Source organism: Ictalurus furcatus, chromosome 10 (genome assembly GCF_023375685.1).
Source record: "Ictalurus furcatus strain D&B chromosome 10, Billie_1.0, whole genome shotgun sequence".
NCBI classification, from domain to species: Eukaryota; Metazoa; Chordata; class Actinopteri; order Siluriformes; family Ictaluridae; genus Ictalurus; species Ictalurus furcatus.
This window is the reverse complement of record NC_071264.1, coordinates 25,876,191-25,902,092: the sequence shown is the minus strand read 5'-3', so window position 1 is coordinate 25,902,092 and position 25,902 is coordinate 25,876,191. Positions and strand designations below refer to the sequence as shown.

Below are 25,902 nucleotides of genomic sequence, written 5' to 3'. Positions count from 1 at the left end.
ACGTAACCTGTAGTCACCTATAAAGTGTTTGTACAGTTATGGATAACCAGGAAAAAAAAGTACAATGTTTGTTTACTGTCTTGCTGTCTGTCACATTTTCATTAAGTTGCGTTATGTAATTACAGCTGACCCAGCCTCGTCTGTCCTCATCCCCCATGTTTCATTGACACTGTTATATATAATGTATATAATGTATATAATATATGATACGTTTTGTTTACAAAAATGAAGCGTACCGTATATAATACAGCATGTCCGGTGTAGATTTGGGGTTACTGCCAATGAGAGTGTGTGTTTCTGGTCATGTGACCTTTCAGGGCAGTGCAGTTCAACAGAAGTAAGATACACTTGTATGTATTACCTGCAGAAAACATTCAAATGAAAGCTAAAGCAAAAGGGTTCTTAGTTATTAGTTTTTAGCTTCTAGTTTGGAATCTATATAGCACAACCAAGATACAGTGTCCTCCACTAATATTGGCACCCTTGGTAAATATGAGCAAAGAAGGCTGTGAAAAATTGCCTTTATTGTTTAACCTTTTGATTTATTTATTTATTTACAAAAATACTCCGCTCTCATGGATGTCAGACAATTGCAATCAAAACACAGGTTTATCAAAAAAAAAAAAGCTTTGTTAAATATAGGCGTGCAACAATTATTGGCATCCTTTTAGTCAATACTTTGTGCTCCCTTTGCCAAGATAACAGCTCTGAGTCTTCTCCTATAATGCTTGATGAGGTTGGAGAATACATGGTAATGGATCTGAGACCGTTCCTCCATACAGAATCTCTCCAGATCCTTCAAAATTTGTGGTCCAATTCTCTAGCTATGATCCTTGGTGATTTTTTTAGCCACTCGAACCATCCTCTTCACAGTACGTTGAGATAATATAGACACGAGTCCAATTCCAGGTCGATTCATAACATTTCCAGTTGACCGGAACTTCTTAATTATTGCTCTGATGGTGGAAATGGGCATTTTCAATGCTTGTGCTATTTTCTTATAGCCGCTTCCCATTTTGTGAAGCTCATCAACCTTTTGCTGCACATCACAGCTATATTCCTTGGTCTTGCCCATTGTTATGAATGCCTAAAGGAATTTGGCCTATGTGTTACCTCATATTTATACCCATGTGAAACAGGAAGTCATGGTTGAACAATTTCCTGTTCCTAGTCACCCAGGTGTACTAAAAATATCAATGGGAATATACTTCAAATATATTTTTCCTCATAGGAATGCCAATAAATGTGGCACAAAAATGTTTCTTTTTTTTGATAATCCTGTGTTGTGTTTGCAATTGTTTGATATCCATGAGAGCAGAGTATTTTTGTGATATAAAAATATCAAAAGGTTAAAAAAAAAAAAAGATTAGTGTACTTAATGGTTGTACCATTGTCCCATATAACATATTGTGATTTAACAGCAATACAAACGTAACCCATTTTATCTTTTATCACCATTATAGACAACATACACTGTACAATCTGTATATTGATGGAAATGTTTAGGGCTCACCCTTGGTGTTCTTTTCTTTAGTCATTTAGTCCTAAAATATTGCTCAGTTTTTAGTAAGATATTGAAGTATTATTATATAAATATAGATTTAAGAGACAGTTTTTCCCATGCTGATAGTTTTTTTCTATGGTAAACCTGACATTTGCATGGAATTGCCCAGTTACATTAATCAAAAGTAGTGTAACCTTCACCCAACATTTGAAATAGCACTCACAGTACATTAGCGAGCTGATGGATTAAGCCAATATATTGGATTTCACCAATGATGACCTAGTTAATTATGGGGCCAGTCTTATGGATACATATTTGGACTGATGTTATTTACGCCTATATGCTAGCATAGTTGATCTAGCTACTAGTTTTAGTGGTTTTAGAGTAGGATTGGTATCTGCCTAGTGTCTGCTGAGAATGTTGTAAGAAAACCAAAACTTTTAAACCAACTAATCTGATCCTCAAAACTCGACATGGCAAGGAATATGAAAAGTTCGTTAAAGCTAAAGCAGAGGCTGCTTCAGCTAAAAAGGGACAATCTTCATCAACAAAGGCTTTAAACAAAGGCTAAAGCCGGGTGCACACTGTGCGATTTTTAATAGTCCTTTGCGACTGTTGCTTGTCAGACTGTACGAACATGATCCCCGCTGTAAGCCATGATCACGCTGTAGGATCTCGGTTATCATTAATGTCAGACTGTACGACAGTCAAGACGTGAAAAACGGACGCACGCAAGAAGACTCGTACGGAGTAGGAGAAGCCACACTACAGGACTGTCCCTCAAATCTTCTGACACTTCCAGAATTTAATCAGATGAAAAATTTGATCGCCACGGCCGTTAATCGGCTGTCGGAGAACACGTCAAACTAGCTATCAAAGACTACAGATTTTGGCCTGGGATTATAGGAATCGTTTAGGATTCTCAAATGGAAAACATGTAGATAAAGAGAGAATACAGTTATTTACATTTCTTTCAAAGTTGTGTAATTAATGATCAGTCATTTGAAACCATCATCTGTATTGGCAGATGTCATTCTAAAATAATCGGCTATCGGTATCAGCACAGAAAAATGTGTGTCGATGTATCCCTAGTAAAATCTTAATCTGTACGTCACTGGGTTGACGGATGTATACTGTACATGGGACGTGTTTTCTGAACTAAATGTAGGTTTTATATTTTTAGTGTTCTCATTTTTTACAATTCGGTATAGGCTAAATATTGGGAAATCCTCAAACACCTATTTCGATCAAGTCACAAATTTTAATGTGTGAGTTTTATGTAGCTGTTGCCTATATGTCCTTCAAGCTTTGATAGCATGTGACGTACACACAGAATACAGATTACATTCCTAATGTGCTGCATCTGAGAAGGACTGTTGCTAAAATGTCTTCATTGTTTTTAAATGTTCTTCAGCAATTAATTACAATAACCTGCGGAAGACGTTTAGCAAAGCATTGAGATAACGCCTTCTACTGTCAGTTTGTAAGTAGGAATTCGACAGTTAACATGCGGTTTAATTTAGAGTCGAGTCTAAAATGCCTATAACCTTTGTTTTGTTTGGTGTCTATGCTTTCATTTGGTCAGAAGGCTGCATGAAAGCTCTTGCACAGCCATGTAATTACTGACCTTTCCCCTAGACATTTTATCATGGCGAGATCAATTGGAAGAAGGCCGTGATGTGTGAAATACATCAATGCTTCGTTCTTAGATTTCGTTTTACTCATCTTGAATTTCCACATTCATGCCCATCAGTTCACCTTAGGGCTGCATGATAGGAATCACATTTTTTGCTCCGAATTGAGTTAAGGATTCTCTCATTCAGTTGCTTGACCAATTTTCTAAGCAATAATATGTATATTTATTACACTCCTACGTTATTCTATCAAAGTGTGGTGTCTCCATTTTCCTAAAGGATTGTTTGGGAATGACGGCCTGTCTGCATTTTCAATTACTGCCGGAGATGTAAATCCTGAGCAAAAATAACTGTTATTTAGTACACACTGTTAATCGTGTCAGGGTGCCAAGAGTGCTGCATGTCCTCTCAAAGTTAAAAGGAAAGCAGCAATATTAATGGTTCGATTATTTGCGTTTGTTTTTTTTCTGTTTTTCTGCCAAGATCCACTCATAACCCACTCATGGGTGAAAACGGTTCTTGATAAACATGCTCTATGCATGATGTGTCATTGATGAGATTTGAGCGAGATGGTGCATAAAGCCATGATTCACTCGCTCCATTCATTCATTTAGTCATCATTTGTTCAGTAATTAGGAATTTATCGTTCAGGACATAATATTAAACAATTGTTGAGGACCAATTTTTAACCCTCTCACTAGGTGTTTAGGTCAATTTAAAATTCACTCGGGTTATCTGACGTCGATTCTCCCATTTTTCTTCTGTAGATTTACTGTACTGTATGACTTTTTTTTTGTGTGTGTAACCTTGTCACCTGGTCGGTTGCCAAATCCTCTGCTTTTAGAAAGAACCCATCAGTATCCTTGCAGATCTGTTATTCCCCAGGATTACCATGAGAACCAGAGATTTATGTCTCTGTATCCCTCTGGACTTTGTGCAGCATGTCTCTCAAAGAAGTCATTCAATGCTTCTACATACAATGGTGTATTTTCCTGATACGTATATAGAATAACTCTCATATTTTTTTTTTTTGTATTCCAGAGTGCACCACATACATTAAGGTTTTTCCATCGAGTTCAATGAGGTTCTTCACTTGCACCCATCTACACGCAGCTGTTTAAATCAGTTGCAAATATCTAAAGGAGATTAAGCTGATAATGGTGTGTGCTGTACTCTCTTGCCAGTTCTGCTGGATCTCAGGGGCTTCGGTTATTTCCGGAGTCCAGCATGACACAGCTGCTGCCCTCAGTATTCACAGCCTGTTAGAGATGCTCCATGTGCGTGGGTGGGACCATTTCGTCCAAGTCCCTGAAAATGGAGGCACTCTTTCATAACCTGTGCCGCATAGATGTTGTGTTTTTTCGAACCAATGGTCCTTGGTGTTCACCATCCTCAAGCCTGGTTTGCAGCACGGTCAACCTTGTGATATTTAAGTTTTCAATTATCATGCATGGCTCAAGTGAGACTCTCATGCATGCTCCTTTTTCAGCATGTCTATGGGAAATGCCTCCATTAGGAGTGGCCTTTCCATTGCTCCCCCCAGTACTGCCCTCATGTGCGCAGGAAGTTTCTGGGAAGTAATCTGAACTCCTTTTCTCCTTAAGAAAACAACCTGCAGTTTTCTTGCTCCATCACACATTATCAGTAATGTTATCCTCCTCGGAGGACTCGGACTGATATCGTTTTCAGAGGTGCAAAAAAACCAAACAGGTGTGGTGGTGTTGGGCTGCAGCTTGTAATGTCTGTTGCAGGAGGTCATGCCTTTTTCAAGAAACCTTTCAGAATCGTTCATTAGTTACGTCTTAATGAAGGCAGCTTGTTTAGCTTTCAAGTTTATGGATGTGTGTGACTGGTTTGGAATAAGAAATGACAAAAGTTTGGTAGTGTATCTGTATTATGCAAGTTTGACAGAGAACTGCTTCTTGCAATTCCACAGCAAACTCTTTTAAAGACTCTTGGTTAGGTCACTGAACCCCTCGAGGGTACAAATTTTCCATTAGCACTGTTTGTGTTTGGCACTGATTGGAAGCAGATGCTCTTAATGAATCTTTGCCCTTTTTTTTTCTTGCTTGCTGTGTCTGTCTAAGGAAGCAAGCCAGAATGACCTTGGCTTTAACAATAGGAACAGCTAGCGATCCCAGGCCTGGCCCTGCGCTACTGTAAATACAAGGATTTACCGGAAAGAGTCATCGGGTTTAACTTTTCTATTCTGTTTTCGGAAGCAAACCTCAGTTTGCTCAGAACCCAGAACTATTTTATTGACAAATGGAGTCAGAGGCGCTCTTGCCAACAGTTGGTGTTTTAATAATAACACAGGTTATTTCAGGCGCATGAGTGATGTTACAGACGGGAGTTTCCTTTGGCTTCATGAGTGATGGAAGTATGTCAGATGAGGATATGAACTGGTATTACAGTTCGCCTGACTGCAGTGTTGAGCAGTAGAACTTGCAGGGTGGAGGGGGGGACCAACTGGTAGAAAGGGTACCGTTATCTTTAGCCACACTGTCGCGCCCAAGCTGAGGTAGAGCTTCGTTCACATTAGGGCAAGACAAAGTTCTGCTTATTGGTGAGTCTACTCTATTATCTATTCTCTGTTTTTCTTTATTGCAAATCTTGCTACGTTGTCAGTTCCTTAAAGTGACCTATGGAGTATTAAGTCATGAATGATGGTAGGATTGGGGAAATGTTGGCGTAATTTAGACGCGTCTAATAATCCATTGGTTGGAATAAAAACCTTGCATCCACGCTGGACTTTTGCGTTTGGAAGATTGGGAAACTCTGGCGTAATACATCACGATTGTAGAGACCATTGAAACTTCTGTCTGTGCTGTTGCAAGTGGTGTGGGGCAGTGTGCCAAGGCAGTCGCTGGTTGAACTAGTTTTTGCGGCAAAACAAACATTATTTTAAACTTTGCTTCATCTGCCTTCCTCGTGTTTAGCAAGTGTGGCATGTGATATTATTGCTGCTGTGTTATATTTTCATGCTTCGCTATCTCTCCTCAGTTTGACAGAAAGCTGCAATCATTCCGTGCTGCAAGGGCGACCCTAAAATGTCTTCCAACGGGGACCTGCAAGACGTTGGGAGCTATGATAGCTTTTGGGAGGTGAGAAGTTCCAGATCTCTCACACACACACACACACACACACATATATACCAGAGAAAGAAGTGGATTTAGAGGTAACATACTGCACTGAGGGTTTCCTGTCTGTTTTGACAGTTTGATGGGTGGGACTGTGAAAATGTAATTCATGGCCTCCCTAAGAGGTGATCTGCTTCCCTGCCCCTCCTCCACCTCCTGTGTAAGAACACTCCAAACAAGTGCAGTCAAGTCTGCACTAGCCTGGAAGAGAGTTAGCAACTGCCACCGAGGCTTAGCTCTGTAAAGCCAATGCATAGCAGAGGTGGCTGCTGCCAAGTGCTTGTGGGGATGGGAATGAAAAACAATTCTGTATCTTGTTGGGAAACCCATCAAAATAATGGATGGAGGAGATTTTATATGAGGAATAAGGGGCTTAGTTACTGTCAGTATAACTGTCTGCACAAGTAGTTTGGCTTGACTCAGTGCAAAAAGATCCACTATCAAGTTGGTCAATGGTGACAAACACTGCTAATATAACTCTGAGAAGTTTAGAATTAGCCTTGCTACTATAAATTATAAAGTGTGAATCCTCAGTATCCCAATACTGTGTAAACCTGTCTTATCTTGTATCTGTTGCTCAGCCGGGGAACTACAAGAGGACAGTGAAGCGGGTCGATGACGGCTACAAACTCTGCAATGAGCTGGTCAGCTGCTTCCAGGAGCGTGCCAAGATTGAGAAGGCCTATTCCCAGCAGCTGAATGACTGGGCCAAAAAATGGAGGGGTGTTGTGGAGAAAGGTGATCAGGACTTTGGGATTTATTCCGAGGTCACAGGGGCTCTCCCTGCCCTCTTAAAATAACCTGTTACCCAAACAGATTTCTGTTGGTTGTCTGTTTCACTTGTTGATTACCAGATTTAGTTACCAAGCATGCAGATGCATCATGCAAGTCTTTCTTTAGCAATGTTAAGAATTTCATAATTACGTTAATGTGGCATTTATAGTGGCATTTAGTTTGTGCAGTGCATTAAGGGTGCTATTGTGGAGGTGAGAGAGAGAGAGAGCGTAAGACAGGATTTACCTGCCTGTGCAGGCCTCAGCACACTAATTTCGCCCATGTGGCCTATTTAAAGGAGCAATGAACCATATCTAGAACTCTCATCTAGGACCATACCCATACTGCTCCAATTCTGGAGCGCTTCTCTGACTCGTATTCGTTTTTTAAATGGATAATGCCACATTCTAGACACATTTGGTTTGAGATTTGAAAGTAGTGTTGGAGGAGTGCGCAGTACTTAAGAGAACTTTGCATGCTATAAGATGTACTACTATGTTCTGTAAGTACTTTAATTAAACACCACAAATCGTATCATGGTGGAATTATGGAGCCGTCTCTTCTAGATCTTCTCACTGAATTGATATGTACAGAAATTGTTATTCAGAATCAGATAACGGTTTCAGATAGCCATCATCGGGGGACTGGCTCTTTTATTTATTTATTTTTTTTTTAGCAAAACTTTTATATTTTCAATGTTTTAGTTAAAAAAAAAAAAGAACAAGAGTTTCCTCTTCTAGGCCCACAGTATGGCACCCTGGAGAAGGCTTGGCATGCGTTTATGAATGCAGCAGACAAGCTGAGTGAGATCCACATGGAGCTGAAGGAAAAGCTGGTTACGGAGGACAGTGAGAAGATCCGCATGTGGCAGAAGGACGCCTATCACAAGCAGATGATTGGAGGCTTCAAGGAGACCAAAGATGCGGATGAGGGATTCCGAAAGGCCCAAAAACCCTGGACCCGCAAACTTAAGGACGTGAGTTATAGCTTCTTAAATCGCAGCTCAGAAACGGTTTACAGCTCAGAGATTAAATGAGCTGATGAGTGTTCTGTTACATTTTGGTAGGTAGAGGCCACTAAAAAGAGTTACCACCAGGCCCGTAAGGAGGAGCGCACAGCAATGACGCGTGAGACACACGCCAGGGCGGACACCACCAAGTCCCCGGAGGAGGTGCGCAAGTTCACGGATCGGGTGGAGAAATGCACCCAGGAAGCAGAGAAGGTAACAGAACCAAGCTCCTTAATTTCTATGTTTATCTATGACTCCTATAGGGATCACAAAAGCTCTTGAGAGCTCATCACACTCATGCCACCGCATGAAATCAATTTAGAGTTTAGACTATTCATTCTTACTGTTCATGCTGCTTCCAGTATGATAACGCTATAATTGGATGAAGTGAAGAATGCTCCGTCGCGGTAGTCATAGTGTATCTTTATGGTGTGATGAATGACTGTGTTCTTGGGAACCGCAATGGGTGGAGATCAAAATGCCAGTTTCTGTTTAGTTGAAACAAGACAGGCGTGTTTAGGTGCCATTTTCAGTAACTGCACCGTACATTTATGGACACGAGTCCGGTAATAACGTGTCCGTGCTTTTCATTTTGGATTAACAGACAATATGTAGGATGTCTTTACAAGCTTTTTAAGAGGACTTCTCACACTCCTTTTACATATGCTCGTGCTTCACTTGGATTCCTTGCTCTTATGTGTTTCAGTCAAACGATCATTATTATAGGTTAAGACAGAAACGTCCAGCCACTCAGTATGTTTTGTAAGTAAAATATATTTCAACCATTTATTCTAAGGGACATGGTTGGAGTTAGAGGAAGCTAAATTATAGCCCATTTTGGGGGAATTGTGGAGTTGTATTAAAGCTACATTATTGCTTACACACAACATAAGACCATTCCATTTTCAATGCGGTATATTAAAAATAGCTGATCGAATCAAGAGTCAGCTTATTTTAGGCAGCAAGTGGAACTGCCCTATGATGCTGCAATCTCCCAGCACACAAACAAATTAAACCAGAACTCAAACCAACACCCTCGTATTTCCTGGAAGCAAAGACACACCTGTAAAGAGACATGACATCATTAATGCTCTCTTATGCAGAGGTTCTAAACCCCATTCATGAAGTCCAGTTTATCCCTTCATTGAAACATATCACAGGCCTCAGTACTTGGTGAGAGTTTGTTCACGTGTCAGCGTGAAATTCAGCAAGAAACACTCTGTTCTTGGACCCAAGCCAAGCAGAATCCAGATGCTTAAAAGGGAAAGAAAATTAAGTCTTGACAAAACAACAAACGGCAGCTGCTGGCGGAGTAATAAGTTCTCAGAAATTCAGTGCCAACTATAAAAAAATTAAAAAAAACATTTTTTTCTCATAGGATATTAGTACATTCCTGAAAGCATATATTAACATGCATACCTTTAGCAAAAGGAGAACTAACTTCTTCAGAACTTCAGAAACCGTACCCCCCGCAAAGCAAAATCGTAAACATCTGGTTTTTCAGAAATGTATAATATGTACCTTTTGTTATATCTTTCTCATGGATGGGACCTCATGAGAGAGATGAGCTCTAGGCAGGTTTCCTGCTTTGTTTTTTTGTGCAGCAGCCAAACCTTTGGGCCTGTTATGGAAATGTTGACAAGGCCTAACTTCACAAAACAGAACATCCACAAACAAATGTTTCTATTCATGTCACTCTGACATGTTGAAAACACAAATCTTCATTTACTTTGCTTCAGTACAATTACATTTAAAGGTGAGCATAAGCTATGCTTTTTGTTTTTGTCACATGGTCCTGAGAATGGAAGAATTTTTTTTTTTTTAATTAAAGGTTGCTTTGTGTGTCATGCCTCAGGCAAAGGAGCGCTATGAGAAAGCTCTGGATGAACTGAACCGCTGTAACCCACGGTACATGGAAGATATGGAGCAGATGTTCGAGATAACCCAAGATGCTGAGAAGAAGCGGCTGTGCTTCTTTAAGGAGGTGATGCTGGACATTCATCAGCATTTGGACCTCTCCAGCAGTGAAGGGTGAGTGTGTGCGGTGTTGCTGAAAGTTAAAAGTCATTTGTGGTTAAAGTTTAGTTCATTTAGGATTCTGGAGATTTGTGTTCAATATTTAACCACGTTACCTAGAAGGATGGAATATTCCTGCACTAAGAGCCATAAAAATTCACACCTGCCTTTCGCAATGCTGACTTGTTTAGTCAGGGTTTAGAACGCTCAAGGCTGTTTAATGGTTCAGTCATGTATTTGCAAATGCATCAAAATGTTAAGTATTAGTTCTAGTTTTCTTTGTCTATGAACTCCGTTATCGCTGTTTACCCTAGAAAGAATGTTCAACATCGTGTTGTCCATTAACCAGAGTCTTTCCGAACAAAGGTTGAGGCAAGGCTAACATTTGAAACTCTGCTTGCTTTTAGCTGTTATTTGCCTGTGTTGTACTGCATCGTTCCTGAAGGTTGTTAGAGACAAAAACGTCCACAAATCCTGCCGTTGCTTTTTAAAACAATGGCATTGTTTTCCCTCATGTTTCCCCTGTAATTATCTGGATGCTCCCAAGATGTTAGTCCTGTGTAATTTGTGTGCAGGAATCTCCACTCTGATCCAGGGTGTTTTGGTTAAGGTGTGTTGGGTTCATTCCACCAAATTTACATGCCGTCTCAGGCACCATGTATGCATATGCCCTAATAATAAACTCCTAGGAATGAGGGATAAAGCTAGTGTATATATATTGCCTGTTCGTTGTTTTAACTAATTGTTTTGTTTAAAAAAAAAAAAAAATACTGTGGAAATTATTCACTCAGGTTTAAGGTCTTGTTCCGAGACCTGAGCCAGACCATTAATGCAGCCAGTGACACGGAGGACCTGCGGTGGTGGAGGAACACGCATGGACCTGGAATGAGCATGAACTGGCCGCAGTTTGAGGTAAAGTATCGAACTTACCCAAGGTTGCATTAAACTAACCACATTTTGAAATACAGTATTAAGCTGGCCCCAGTTAGAGGTACAACAGTCAACTTGTCCCAGTCTGAGGTACAGTTTTGAACCGGCCCCAGTCTGAGGTACAACCGTGAATTGGGCCAATTTTGAGGTACAACAATCAACTGGCCACAGATTTAAGTACAAAGGTGAATTGGCCTCAGTCTGAGGTACAGTTTTGAACTGGCCCCAATCTGAGGTATAACAATTATCCCCAGTTTGAGGTGTAGTTTTGACGTGGCCCCAATTGGAAGTACAACGTTCAACTGGCCCCAGTTTGAAGTACGGTTTTGAAGTGGGCCTAGCTTGAGGTACAACAGTCAACTACCTCAAGTTGACATACAGTATAGAAATAGTTTGATATAAATGGTGAACCTGGCACCAGTTTTACAGTTTTTTTTAAGTATGGAGATAACCCCAGTTTGATGTCAGTTCTGCAATGTCTCCAGTCTGATGTACAAGAGTGAACTCTTCCCACAATTTTACGTATACTAATGAACCGGCACCAGTTTGAGATAGAGTGGCAACTGGAACCAGTTGGAGTTACAATAATGAACCAACTTTAGTTTAGAGTCTCCACTCTGTAAAGGACATTTGATTTTATCCTGTTTATCGACTATCAATGTCAGCACACTATTTTTTTTCAGCTACAAACTAAAGAATTCTAACATTTGCTTAGCCAAGAGATATGATGTTTCCAGTAGAAGCTCAAACAGTGCATCTGTATGCTGAAGTTGTCATTCGTTTAGCCATCCTAACCATGAGCTCTAGGCTTACTGAATCCTAATGGGCTAATGGTGAATGCTCTGTTGTTTCCATGGCCCACGGATGGCTTGTGGAATGTGGGATCCTTCTCTCTGTGCCAGAACTCCCTTTTCTATGCTCCATTCCAACTTTAATTTCTCCTCAGATCCCCCCCCCCCCCCCCGAGCATATATTTACCCTTCCATCAACACCACAGTTTAAGGTATATTTTTGTACAACTGAAGTTAGACCTAAATATTATCCTTTGCCTAATGCTTAATCCAGCATTCTGGGCTTTTTTTTTTGAACAGACAGCAAGCATAGGGCAACCTCCAGGTTAGGTTACGTAGACTCTCACTTCATCCTCATTTCTTTCCCTGAACACTGAAGCTCTTTGTGCAGCTGCAGAGTGGCCTAGCATGTGCCACACCGGGAAGTCAGACATATTGTTTGCCATGCGTCATGTTAGGATTGATTCTACTTTCATGCTTTTGTGTTGGTTTAATGGACTGAAACCGTCTGGGCCTGTTGTTTATGTTTGTGGAATTATGAATGTTTGGGGGCTGAAATATTCACAGTTATTCTTTTTGTGTGTTTTGCACGCACTTTATCAGGAATGGTCTCCAGAAGCCAACCGCACCATCAGTCGCAAAGAGAGGAACAGCCGAATTGATGATGTCACTTTGACCAACATTGTCTCCGCTGCTGATGAAGCGCATCAGACTCCGCAAGATACCATCCGGTAACACGCGCACACATACACGCAATTTCTACTTTGTTTGTCTTGATACAACCCTTTTCCTTGAAGATCTTCTCAGAAGGTTTTACTACGTATTTGATAACAGGAATGCTTGCTCGGAGAGCTCTGGGATTACAGATAGAAAGAAAATATGGCTTGTTATTTGAGCTGCTTGTTCTCATGGGAAAATAGATGCTTGTATCAAATGTTCCTCATTTTCCTCTATTAATTTACTGCAGGTTTTGAGAGACACAAAATCGACCTGTTGTACTCATGAAAGTTTTATTCATGTCCTAGAGCTCTTTACTATGAACTAACCTCAACTAGAGTGGCGTTGGCTCTTTTTGCTATCCGTTTTCTTATCTTTGTAGCAGTGGTTTCCTCTGGAGGCTTTGTCCTGCTGGTAGTTGTATGCAAGATAATTACTACTCTAGCATTATGGGCTTGTTCAGCACAATATCTGGGTGATATATTGATTCAGTCCAAAGCTGACATACAAGGAATGAACTATTCTCTGTATAAAGTCGAGCTGGTTGTAAATATCTGTAGCACTACAAGCATCAGAGTCCAACATATATCAGCATGTCCTTGATGCCCATCTGTTTATCTGGGGGCAACAGAACAGATGCCTTTGCAACAGCATTTAACACTGCACATTCTAGTACTTGATGTAATGGCATTAAAACATCAGTTACATTCTACAACTGGCTTGTTTACCAAAGGGAAACATATGTGCTATAATACTCAATTATTTAGCATCTAGTTATTATCGAAAAGCTTTAGAAGAATGTGACCGTGTTATAAGTAAGGAATGAGATGCTTTGGAACATGCTGTTATTGGTAAATGATCAACTATGGGCTGGTGTGGTGTTGTTACTTTCCTAAAGTTCATTATTTTTCTAGAGCAGCACATCACAAAGTGTTGTATTCTTCATATACCACAGCTACTTGCCAACAAAGAAATGGTGCAGTACTTTTTATCCATTTATAGTTACATTTAATGTTGTGGAACAGCCAGGAAACAAGTTAATTCCTGATATCACTTGCATTGTAACAGCTTTAAACAGTCATTCTGCTTTTTTTCTTTCGTCTTCTGAAGTTAAATAGACAAAAAGTGCTCTGTTCTGAGGACTCTCCAATGGTGGAAAACTCATTGACACCGGATACTCTTTCCATAAATGTTAAATAAATATCTCCTTGCAAAAAGTTTAACCATATCGCTAATTATACGTTTTTCTTTATTAAATAACACCACAATTTTGAACCTCTTTATTACTAGGCTTATCCACCACACGTGTCCCTGTGAATGTGCTGTTACTATAGAAATGAGAACATATTAGGATGATCATATTAATATTAACCTTTGATTTGCCTCATAGCAGGCACTATTGTCAGAACTGCTGTTGTAGAAAAGTAATCAGCACCTTCTAACCAATCAGAATGGAGATTTCAACAGTGCTGGGGTGAAAATATTATAACTATTTCGAGATTAGCCTTCTGTCCTCCTAAAGCTTATCTACTGTGATAGTTTTCTGCTGGTCCACAAACTCTTCTTGATCTTTGACTCTGTTAGTTTCTAGTTTGAAAAATCAATATGTTGATCACTGATCCCTTGAACACGTTTCTTCTTTGGTTTTGTTTTTCTATCTTGTCTTTGTTATTTAAAAAAAAATCGTCCAATAATAACGATTTAGTCTTTTGTTTGATATTAAAGTCACATCTGTAACCGCTGTTTTGTCTCCTGGCTAACACAGAGCTGCCAAAGACTACTCCTCGGATTGGTCTGATGAAGAGAGCCCTAAGAAGTACATCGCAGCGAATGGAGTTGAGCTTGAACAAGAGGAGGAGGAAGAGGAGAAGGTAGTGGGTGTGCGCGTTAGAGCACTGTATGATTACACTGGCCAAGAATCTGATGAGCTGAGCTTTAAAGCAGGTATTAATCCCTACTAATGCTTAATAATGGCACACACATGTACAAACACACATACACCATGTTGGCCCTTAGTACACTGTGTTTGAGCATGATTATGGCGTGTGGAGTGGTGAGATTCGTCTAAAAGCTTTGCCTTCACGTTAGGCCTTCTCTCAGACCAGACGATCGACAGTGAACAATAAACAGCTACTGTTTGTAATCAGTTGATCGTTCTGACTGATGACCGACACGTTGAACAGAGCCGGACAAATCTGAGCATGACTGCTTTGTTGTGATTCTAGAGCTAAATGATCTAAAAGGATATTTCATTCAGGTTTTTCCTATGGCTAATCAATCTCCAAGCATCTGTGATTGGTCAGATTCCCAAGATTGATAAAACCAGGAAATGCTTGTGTGTCCTTTTATTGTCTCACCATTGGCTGATCACACTGATACACAGCACAACTCTGGTTTTATGCATGGTTTAATTTTGAATTTGAGTTTTCATAATGGATTGACGACTACCAATGAAAGTAGCATGTCAAATTTCTCACACTAGCTCATACAACCCTTTATGTCTTGGGGCTTCATATTTAATGTGGTACTTGGTTTACAAATTTGGGAATGTAAACTTTTAAGCCTGGTGTACAGTAAATAGGATGTGTTTATCAGAGATGACGTATGACGGACAAACCTGAAACACTGGTTACGTTTTGATTTTAGATAGGTAAGTAAGGCTTTACAGTATCGTTATGACGGTCAACAAGAGAAAGGTTTCTTGTTATATTTTTCCAGAAAGTACTCCGCTTTCGTGTAACATTACAGCTTGCAGGGAAAATGGAACGTTATGAAATCTTTATCTGGTCTATTGACTAGATTAATGGAGGATGAAACAGTTGTATACTATCAATCTGGTTTATAATATATTCTCATGGTTCATCTTTTGATAATAGGGACCATAACAGGGACTTACTAAGCTTTTAAAATATTTTGATTGGCTTGAAGTGTCATTCATATTCTACAGAGGATCCGGTGTAGTCATGACCCCTTTTAGCCACGTCATTGCAGTGTCATGATTCACAATATAATTAACAAGCAAGCACCTCTATTCTGCAGTCATCTCTGCCATCTGCTGGTGGCTTTACAGTCTTACTGGATTCCACCCAGCTAGTATTCAAATAATAATAATAATAACTGGTTCGTTACAAAGATTAATATCTAGAGCCTGTTCAACCTTGCAGTAGCAGCTCAGATGTTAAGTACTAGTGTTCAAATCCTGGTATTTCCAAAGAGCCATTACGAGGCTCTAAACTCTCAACTGCTCAGCTATATGCTTGGATTGTATTCTGTGCTTGGACTACTTATGTCCTATAGATCAGGGATTCACAAAAGAGATGTTTGTAAACCCACTCCTGTACGCTTCCATGGAAAGTATGTCCAATCCAGCCCACTACCACAGTATTTTTGTTTGTACCAGTCTATTATTCCAATGAACTCAATTCGTTCCCTTTCCCAAAGTATACACCACAATTACCCTGACCAGGATTAAACAGTTACTCTAGAGCAGTGGTCACGAACCCTCTTCCATGAGATCTCCCTTCCTGCAGGTTTCATCTCCAACCAGAATCTAACATACCTGTTTGAGTTGATCAAGAACTTGTTAATGCAATGATCTGATGCTTAGGTGGGCATGATTATGGTTGGAGCAAAAGTCTTCAGGAAGGTAGATTTCCAGGAACAGGGTTGGTGACTACAGCTCTAGAGGAACGAATATGCATATTAAACTCATCCAACACACTCCAATAGTCCTCAACATGGCCTGTCTGCTTCTGCAACCTTTTTCTTGGGTCCTAGTGTGTGGGATTCTGGTATTCCAGTCGCAGTGAACCTCGAGTTCACAATTTCAGTTGTTGGGATCCACTGCCTTTTCTCCCAACACACTGGCTGTGGTCCACTCTGAGGCTCTCCGAACACAAAACCCCTGTTAGTATGAACCACTGCAAACCTTCTGCCGGTCAGAAGTGGGCCACATCGGTAAAAAGTTTGAACCTGTCAGCCTTACAGTGTGTTGTAACAGGGATGAAAATAACTAAAATTTGGAATACACTGCAGCGTTATTTTTCCAATCCACAGTTGGTATTGGAAACTTCTGGAAAAAGGAACTAATATCAATTGAATACTGAACAGATGGCCTAAGCAGTGAGTCCCCTACTCTGCCATAAAATTCATTTCATAGCACTTAATCTATCTTAATAGCACTTAATCACGCTGTTTACGTAATCTCATTTTGTAAATTTGGAGGCAAACAAATATAAATGCATATACAGAAGCTCTGCACAAGTTCCCAATGGTGCAACAGTAAAGTGCTCGGCCTATGGCCTGGAGATTGTGAGTTCATATCCAGACGATGTCACAGCCATCTGTGGCCAGAGGTCCAAGAGAGCCAAATTGGAGGTGTGAACTAGTATGTAACAAACTTTAGTTGAATACCACTTAAAGTGGACCTGGATAAACTCTGGGTCTGTCAGCTTTTCCATGGCATCCAGGTTGAGTAGTCTAGAGTAGCTCTAATAGTTTCAATGTTAAAACTAATGCAGGAGCTTAATGCAGTCTGTGATTGGCAGGTGAAGAGTTGATGAAGTTGGGAGAGGAGGACGAGCAGGGCTGGTGCAAAGGGCAGCTGGACAGCGGTGAAGTGGGCCTCTACCCTGCTAACTACGTCCAGGCCATTGGCTCCTGATGTCCCACCAAGACCCATCACCTTCCTCGAGAAGGCCATACCATCACTGAACTGATCACACTGAACTGTGCCAGCGGGGCCCGCCCGACGCTCTAGAGGCCCTGCCAGCCATCGCTACATTTACACAGGAACCACCGAAAAAAGCTCACATCTTGTATACTTGGGTTGACAGACTAGAGGATTTAGGATCATGATGCCATGGCCTTAACTCATGGCTTTGTGAGAGACTTTACAGGTACAGTGCCTTTTCTGGAAGATTCAAGGAACAGAATAAAGCAGAGCTGAAGAGTTACAGTACCGCCACCATACTCGCCATGCTCATTACAGACTTTCCGCATTTCTAAAGGGATAAATATATTTACTTTTCCGAGGTATCGTGGGGCTGCATCTACATTATGGGAAGTTGCGGGAGATCGGTTTACTCTGACACGTCTGTCCTGTACTTGTGAAATTCAGATATATGAGAAATCAATTCAAGTATTTATTTCAACCAGATCAAGCTGACTTTTTCTCACAAATGTATGTTGCCGTGTACATGTATTATATATGTTTTCTTTAACAGGTTTAGTACTTGAGGTCAACTGGGCTGAACTCTTGCTGCATATAGCTATAAATGGCTGTAAGATTCCTGAAAGCATTGGCAGTTTTCTAATCTTTCTTTTAAGCATGAATGCTTAGTTTTGCTTAGTTTTGTAGAATAATCTGGATTTGTACCATGTAAGAAATTTAAGGATCAAAATGGGCTCTATAAGACCAGTTTAATTCTGACATGTCCTAAAGGAATTTATATTTTGGAAGCGGAGGATGCTTAAATCGAATAGTGCTTTTAGTTATGTTTTTAATTTTCTTTTCCGTTTTTAATTAAAAGCGACATTAAAGACTCAGACCAATGACTTCGATGAGGTTATCTGAGCAGCGCATGTGTTTGTGTGTGCATATTTGTTTGCTTGTCTGTACAGACCGTGTGAGTGTCAGAAGATATAAGACTTATTCTGGTTTCCACATCCATGACTGACACAACTGTAAACCTTTAACTACTGTATCAACCTTTACTAATCAGTGTAACAAAATCCAAATAAACACAGATGAGCTGGTTATTCAGGTTGTGTGTGTATTTATATTGTCGCTGTGCATGGTTTCATTTTGTTCCCACCACTAGATATTTTTATGCTATTTGGACCCAAAGCTTTCTCTATTCAAGGTGCATTCATATTGGTGATGGATTTATAGGTCAGTTGGATGTATCATTGGATATTATCATTATTATTATTATTAAATACATACTGTTTAGCCTCAACATAATATTCCCTATCTGTATAGCTACCTACCTACAAGCATTAATAAAGCCACTGCATGTGGGTACAATTGTTAATTAAGTTATAAACCACTTGGGGGAGTGCGGTTATAGGAAAATAATCAACAATGGGATGGGGTGATGTGGCCCAACATGACTCAGAGTAACTGTTACCATCCCAGAATTGATTATTTTCCTATAACAGCATTTCCTGAAATGATTTATTCCTCTTATACCACAGCAATTTGCCAACGATTACAATTTTTAATTTATTAATGAACAACGCATACTGTTTATAGTTGCATTTAATGCTGTGGCATGTCTGTGAGGCGAGCTAGTTCCTGTTATCACTTATTGTATGTTATAGTGTAGAGGCTGTAAGCACTCATTCCCTCACTAGCCTCTCTTTTTTCTCTCTTGGAATAAGAGAGGGGGAAAAACAGCTAGTCATGTTACTGATAAATTGCAAAATGTAAAGTCCTCTCTCCTGAAGACTTCCTGTGACTGAAAAAAAACTTGCTGACTTTGACAAATCTTTGACACTGGAGACTCCTTCCATAAATGTTAAATAATGGTATCCATGCATCACCATATCGACGCTTCTATGTTTTTCTTTGAATGAGTGCATTAATATAGTCCTGTGATTTGCCTTGTAGCTGGAACTCCTGTCTGAGCTGCTGTTACAAAAGATTAATCAACACATTCTGACCAATCAGAATCAAGAATTCAACAGTGCAGTAGAAGGAAGACTTAATACACTGCTTCAGCCACATATCTATTCATGAAATTCTGATTGGGTAAATTTTAGAAATCAGAACCTTCCGACATTATTGTATGACTTCTTGGTTTGTCGATCTCCCTACTTAGATGAACCATGAACTACACTATAGTAGTAGGCCAATAGTTTTTGGACACCTGACCTTCACACCCATATGTGGTTCTTCCCCAAACTGTTGCCACAAAGTATTGCTACAAAAACTTGTAATGAATGAACATAAATCCCCACAGCCACACTCCAAAATCTAGTGGAAAGCCTTCCCAGAAGAATGGAGGTTATTATAACAGCAAAGGGGAGCAAATGCTCAAGAAGCACATATGGGTGTGAGGGTCAGGTGTCCACAAACTTTTGGACGTATAGATTATATGACCGTTCTTACTGGTGATAAAACACCAGAACTTTTATTTTTTTTACCTGATACTTGTTAAAACTCGAAATGGAAGCAACTAAACGCAGTTTATTACCTTGTTGAATTACCAACCTCACTCCAGTGTTTACTTCGTGAAACGCGCTGTTCCATGTTGTGGTAACCTGAGGACATGAATTAGTTGTTCGTGTTTTTCTTGCGTGATCCTTCAGAGCTTCCGTAGATCTCGCAGGTGAAGTACTTCGCCCCCTAGTGTCGGTGAAACAAAGTGCAATTCGACAACTTCTTTCAGTCCAACAAATTGTACTTGAATTCAATTTAGCCTTGTTTTACTATTTGTGGGTTTTGTGCTATATATTAAAATGTCAATGTTGTAATCATATTTATAATTAATGTATTAATTATAAAGTTGCTGTTAACTCAAATGGATCAGTCGAAAACAATAATTCTATATTGACTAAAATCATATTAACCGTACGTTAGCATACCTTCAGTTCCTTTTAATGGCCATAATAGAGAGAGAGAGAGAGAGAGAGAGAGAGAGAGAGAGAGACATATGATTGTTTAATTTTATTTCCAGAAAATAAGTTTTACTGAAATATTCAAAGTATACAGACTCACTCATAGTTAGAGTGGGTCAGTGGCTGATTTATCCATCCGTCCATTTTCCGTGCCGCTTATCCAACGCAGGGTCATGGGGGAGCCTGGAGCCTATCCCAGTGGACTCATGGCACAAGGTGAGGGACACCCTGCACGAGGTGCCAACCCCGATTGTACTGACAATTTGGAAATGCCAATAAACCTACAACGCATGACTTTGGACTGGGGGAGGAAACCGGAATACCTGGAGGAAACCCCTGGAGCACGGGGAGAGCAGGGGAGCGCCACTCTCTTAGAGCCGAGGCGGGATTCGAAACCCCAACCTCGGAGGTGTGAGGCAAATGTGCTAACCACTATGTGCAGAATGTAACTAATGTTCAGACTGAAATTGCCACCCAAGTGCATAAAAATCCTAAATTTGCTTGGAATTTCACCTATACAGGTAGGCAAAATGTTTACCAAGAAGTTCCTTATAAAGTAAAGGTAAAAGTGAACGTTTTAGTTGATGACAGATGCTTTATTCTGGTCAGAGTTGAGGTGGCTCCCAGGAACACATGAAGTGGGAATAAACCCTGGATGGGACTCCAGTCCATCACAGGACACCATGCACAAGTACATTCACATTTACAGTAGCCAATCCATCTACCTGTATGTTTTTTGGAGGTAGGAGGAAACCTGAGAACCCTTTCTAAAACCACACAGGGGCTATGGATCAAACCGGAAATCCTGGAAGTTTAAATATGCAAAAATTTTAGAGAAACAAACCTTACTTTCATTTCATTTGTGTTTTCCATGAGGTGATAACCGTTCTAGAAATTGCCAAATTTTCCAGGATGCACGGACCAGAGTATTATTGTCCCAGGCTTCAGACAACGGCTAATGAAAATATTCCCTTTATTTACATCCAAATGCGATACATAACAATAAATTCAATTCTTTTGTAACAACGGATATTGATTCTAAAATAACAGCAATCAAAAGTTCCATGTCACAGAGTGAGGCTTTTTAACATTTAGAAATGATTCATCTCTGGTGTGTTTGATTGTATTATAATTATATACTACATTTGAATCTCCGCCTACTTTATAATATTCCAGTGAAAAAAAAAGTACCATTTTTTTTTTAAAAACAGCACGGATTCACATTTTACCCGCCAGCAAAACAAAGCTTCAAGACTGTAATCCCAAAGAATAGCAAAAATATATATATATGAAGCACCTTAAATGTAAATTTAAGGTTAACGTCCTTTTAGCATTATATTTGGCACAAAGACCTGCAAGACAAATGCAATAAAATCTCGCTAACACATGTACAGCAGCTATGAATGAGAATAAAGATGGAATGCATTTTCAAGATGCATTAGCCTTCTGGAGTTTCATCTCCACAACATCAGCCGTGTAGTTCAGGTCGCAGTCGCGTAGTGCCCTGATCAGCTCGTCCACTTTGGCCTCCGCTTTGTGCATCTTCATCCACTCTTTGAACAATTCTCTCACTTGTTCCTCCAGATTGCGAGGGTGTTTCTCTTGTATGCCTTCGAGCTTGGTCTCAGCGATTTTCAGTTTCCGTCCATATTTAATCCACTTCCTTCCCAGGTGCTCAGTGATCACTTCTATTGCACAGTTGATTTTTTCTGGAACAAAGACATATAATCCATAAAAGTGTGAGAAACAGAATTAAATGACATTATCTTGATGTAAGCAAAACCACACACCACCAATTCACACACCACAGACTATTTGGAAATGCCAATCAGCCTACAACGCATGTCTTTGGACTGGGGGAGGAAACCCCCAAAGCACAGGGAGAACATGCAGGCTCCGCCACACGGGGCAGAGGTGGGATTTGAACCCCCAACCCTGGAGGTGAGTTTTGTGTTAGGTTAAGTCATGATCCAGACAACGGAAATACAAATCCACCCTGAATGACTTGCATATCATTATTTATAATCAATATGTGATTCTTTCATCAACGGTTTCCTACATTACCCACAATGCCCTTGGACTACCCTGCTTAGAGTGGCACCACTGAGAATACATACCTACCCAAAGAGACAGTGACGTCACAGTGCTTTAGTCCTTTAGTCTCTGTTGAGCTTTGTTACCTCCTCATCTATACACTCTACTCAAACAGATCAGCTTCCAAAGCTTCAACTGTCATGCTAATACCTGCGTAAACGCAATTGGGCTCGCCACCTCATAAATTGCTAACTAGATACGCTGAGTCTCTGCTGTAACTCAGTGCAATCGTGCTGTGTAGCTGCCTCCCATTCTGGAACTCTGAGCACAGAAAAGGACAGAAGAGTTCACACTTTCCAGTTTCTCAGTGCATTGGCAGGCTGCATTTTTTTTTGAGAGAGAGATAACTTAAGTTAGTATTTAATATTAACTTAATATTAAAAACTTAATAAGTTTGGCAGCAGTGTGGTGTGTGATGTGCCTGCCATGTTTCCTGTTAAAGTTCATCGCAACTTTGCTACAGCATCCCGATCCAGCCATGAGAATGACACCAAAATATTCTTCTTTTGTCATTTTTAAAGGCTATTAGAATTTTTAAAAATTATATATATATATATATATATATATATATATATATATATATATATATATATATAAAAACCTTTAATATGTGTGACGTGTCGTTCATTAATAAATTAAACATCACAATCATTGGCAAATCGTTGTGGTATAAGTGGAATAACACACTCCAGACAGTGCTGTTATATGAAAATAATAAGCACACGCACTGTTGTGTGTTATTCCTTACTTGTAGCTAGCGATGTCCCATGCTGATGTCAGTGCAGCATGCAACCATCACTTCTCACAGAAGTGACAGAAAAACAACACCAGTCAACAAATTAGCACCAGAATTGCTAAGCCCATCAAGAGTATTTCAGTATAGATATAATGTGTTTCAGGGTGGAGTTTTCCTTTAAGTTCTGATCCGTGGACTTCTTCTAAAGAAAAAGAAGCCTTTATTTGTCACATATACATTATAGTACAGCTTGTTAGGAAGCTGGGGTCAGAGCGCAAGATCAGCCATGATACAGTGCCTCTGGAGAACAAAGGGTCAAGGGCCTTGCTCAAGGGCCCAACAAATGGTGGTGCTGGGGCTTGAACTCCCAACCTTCTGATCAGTGACTAAAAGCTTTAAAGTCCCAGTGAAGTGCTTTGAAATGCACAGCGTTATTTGACGTGTTGATGTAATTTCCACTGAAACAGGAAGTCAGACGGGACATATTGAGTGTCTCCTCCCCCTTTTTAAATAGCCGATAGCATTTCGCTTACCTCACAACCTCGGCCGTACTAAGCCGTACTTGACAGTTAGTACCCTGGATATCTATAGTGTTGGGGGACACTTCATATACTAGAGAGCATTTGATTGGACAGAAAACTCTGATGAGTCTCTGAAGTGCAGAATGATGTCATCAAAATTGCTGATCCGTATCGGTGGTAGACAGAGACTTTAATGCCTTTGGAATACATATGTCTTCTAAATGCAAATTTTGTCATTGTTTTGGAGCACACTAGCTTATAAATAACCATAAGGCTAACAGTCAGAATTCATAAAAACCACAAAACAAAAATGTTGATTTCATGTGGACTTGTGATCCTTGGGCATTTTTCGTCGCCTTCCTGTTTTACAATCACAGGAAAAGGAGAAAAAAAAAACCAACAAAAAAAAACAGTTTTACTTTCAGGACAAGGAGAAAGTAAGTAATTACACACAGCACATTACACATGTTATGACCTGAATTAAGTGAATCCACTCGAAATGAACCTCAGGTCTGTGGGCTGTTCTGATTTGATAGTGGTGCTGCTATGAAAGAATGGTGTTCCCCAGAAAAGGCACCGTGTAGTTATAAAGTGGTGAGACTACAAACCTAGTTCCGTTTCATCCGGCAAATCGGTGGGGATCGGTTGTTGTTGTTCGTAGTTGTCGATTAATTTCAGTAAAGCTTCTTGTTCACTGAGAAGCTTCCGTAAATATGCTGTATCATAAGGCCCGATCAGTGCTCTCTCTATCAGATACTCAAACAGCTGAATGCCGCTGGTGATCTCTTCCTTTTTCTTCTTTCCAATATTCTCCCCACACAGAAATTTCATCGTCGATAAGTTTTCAGAGCTCAGGTGTTTAGATATTTCCAACAGCATAAATTTGAATCTATCCATGGTTTTGTGTCGGCAGTTTAAGATGATAATGCAACTTCTTACAGACACACACCAGACATTTCCGGTTTCGTTTTAAGAGCTAGTGGACTGGGCTGGTCAAACCATGAGTTAGGACGGCAAACTCCTTTTTTTCTTCTTCTTCTTTTTTGAAGCTCAGTAAGGACAATGTTGATAGTTTATCTTGTTTGGTAGTGTCCAAACCTCGTAGACTGGCTAAAAAGTCCTCAGGTTGCCAAACCTACGCTAGAGGGCAAGGGTAAGTTTCCGGTTCGGTGCTCCACCTCACTTCAGGAGAACCTTAAAGAGACAGGCTTCATTGTTATTCATTTTATTTTTACACGAAACCGTGGCTAGGAAAGTGGCTCAGTGTTTTTAAACAGCACACAAATCTAGAATAGAAGTTCTCAAACTTTGGGCAGGTGTTTAATCTGTGAAGTAAACTCTATGAGCCACCTCAGCACCAGTGCTACCCACTTTTTTAAGGGGAATGTAGCTAATTTACTGTATGCTCCTGAAGTTATTGCCGGAAGACGTCTTGTGTAATTTGCATATTCATAGACTGGACATGATTTATATATATATATATATATATATATATATATATATATATATATATATATATATATATATAAATTAATTCAAAAAGTGGAACTTTCATATATTCTAGATTCATTACACATAAAGTGAAATATTTCAAGCCTTTTTTGTTTTAATCTTGATGATTATGGCTTACAGCTCATGGAAATTTAAAAAATCCAGTATCTCAAAATATTAGAATAAAGAATTTATAATACAGAAATGTCGAGCTAATTAACTCAAAACACCTGCAAAGACTCTCAAAACTCTCAGTCTGGTTCATTTCAGACAACCACAGTCATGGGGAAGATGAAAGTAAATGTTGCATTTCATTTGGAAATCAAGGTCCCAGAGTCTGGAGGAAGACTGGAGAGGAACAGAATCCAAGTTGCCTGAAGTCCAGTGTGAAGTTTCCGCAGTCAGTGATGATTTGGGTTGCCATGTCATCTGCTGGTGTTGGTCCACTGTGTTTTCTCAAGTGGAGAGTCGATGCAGCGTCTACCAGGAGATTTTAGAGAACTTCATGCTTCCGTCTGCTGATGAGCTTTATGGAGATGCTGATTTCCTTTTCCAGCAGGACTCTACACCTGCCCACAGTGCCAAAACTACTAGTAACTGGGTTGCTGACCATGGTATTACTGTGCTTGATTGTCCAGCCAACTCATCTGACCTGAACTCCATAGACCTGGGGTGGGAAAGTCATTTGGGGTATGGGGCCACATTGGCTAAAATATCACCGTAGGCAGGCTGAGAACAATCAGAACAGTTACAATTGAACTTGACCCTTATTTATCACCCAAAATGGAATTCTGAGGTAAAATTTCATATAACAGCCATAATAGGCAGGATTAGGCTAACACACAACATGAAGGATACAACTGATATAAGACCAGACCTATAATTTCACCACTTTACACTGAATTTTTTTAAAATTATTATT

At 39.9% G+C, this 25,902-nt stretch overlaps 2 protein-coding genes across 5 annotated transcripts in view; one reads left to right on the top strand and one right to left on the bottom strand.

The window, feature by feature from the left end:
• Nucleotides 1-18,275, top strand: part of pacsin3 (protein kinase C and casein kinase substrate in neurons 3) — a 33,946-nt gene extending 15,671 nt beyond the window's left edge. For 2 of the 4 annotated variants that reach the window (XM_053634254.1, XM_053634255.1), the window contains 9 exons: nucleotides 6,142-6,242; nucleotides 6,860-7,016; nucleotides 7,793-8,028; nucleotides 8,119-8,274; nucleotides 9,917-10,092; nucleotides 10,869-10,989; nucleotides 12,402-12,529; nucleotides 14,281-14,459; nucleotides 17,063-18,275. In XM_053634254.1, coding sequence (XP_053490229.1) covers nucleotides 6,189-6,242; nucleotides 6,860-7,016; nucleotides 7,793-8,028; nucleotides 8,119-8,274; nucleotides 9,917-10,092; nucleotides 10,869-10,989; nucleotides 12,402-12,529; nucleotides 14,281-14,459; nucleotides 17,063-17,178 — 1,323 coding nt within the window. In that variant the 5' untranslated portion in view covers nucleotides 6,142-6,188 and the 3' untranslated portion in view covers nucleotides 17,179-18,275. Of the gene's footprint in view, nucleotides 1-797; nucleotides 5,705-6,141; nucleotides 6,243-6,859; nucleotides 7,017-7,792; nucleotides 8,029-8,118; nucleotides 8,275-9,916; nucleotides 10,093-10,868; nucleotides 10,990-12,401; nucleotides 12,530-14,280; nucleotides 14,460-17,062 lie in introns of those variants that run through there. The other 2 variants (XM_053634256.1, XM_053634257.1) reach the window with 2 other exon arrangements.
• A 2,437-nt stretch (nucleotides 18,276-20,712) lies between these two features.
• fadd (Fas (tnfrsf6)-associated via death domain) lies at nucleotides 20,713-24,643 on the bottom strand. The gene is made up of 2 exons (XM_053634258.1): nucleotides 24,098-24,643; nucleotides 20,713-21,847 (listed from the first exon to the last, which is right to left on the bottom strand). The coding sequence occupies exons 1-2, from the start codon at nucleotides 24,384-24,386 to the stop codon at nucleotides 21,567-21,569; spliced, it is 570 nt and encodes a 189-aa protein (XP_053490233.1). The 5' UTR covers nucleotides 24,387-24,643; the 3' UTR covers nucleotides 20,713-21,566.
• Between the last annotated feature and the right edge of the window lie 1,259 nt (nucleotides 24,644-25,902).

What these genes read in the sequence shown, in the direction of transcription:
- fadd (XM_053634258.1), bottom strand. Translation starts at nt 24,386, where the DNA reads ATGGATAGATTCAAATTTATGCTGTTGGAAATATCTAAACACCTGAGC. An exon ending in GCCGGATGAAACGGAACTAG is followed by an intron (nt 21,848 to 24,097) that starts GTTTGTAGTCTC and finishes TCTTTGTTCCAG; the next exon opens with AAAAAATCAACTGTGCAATA.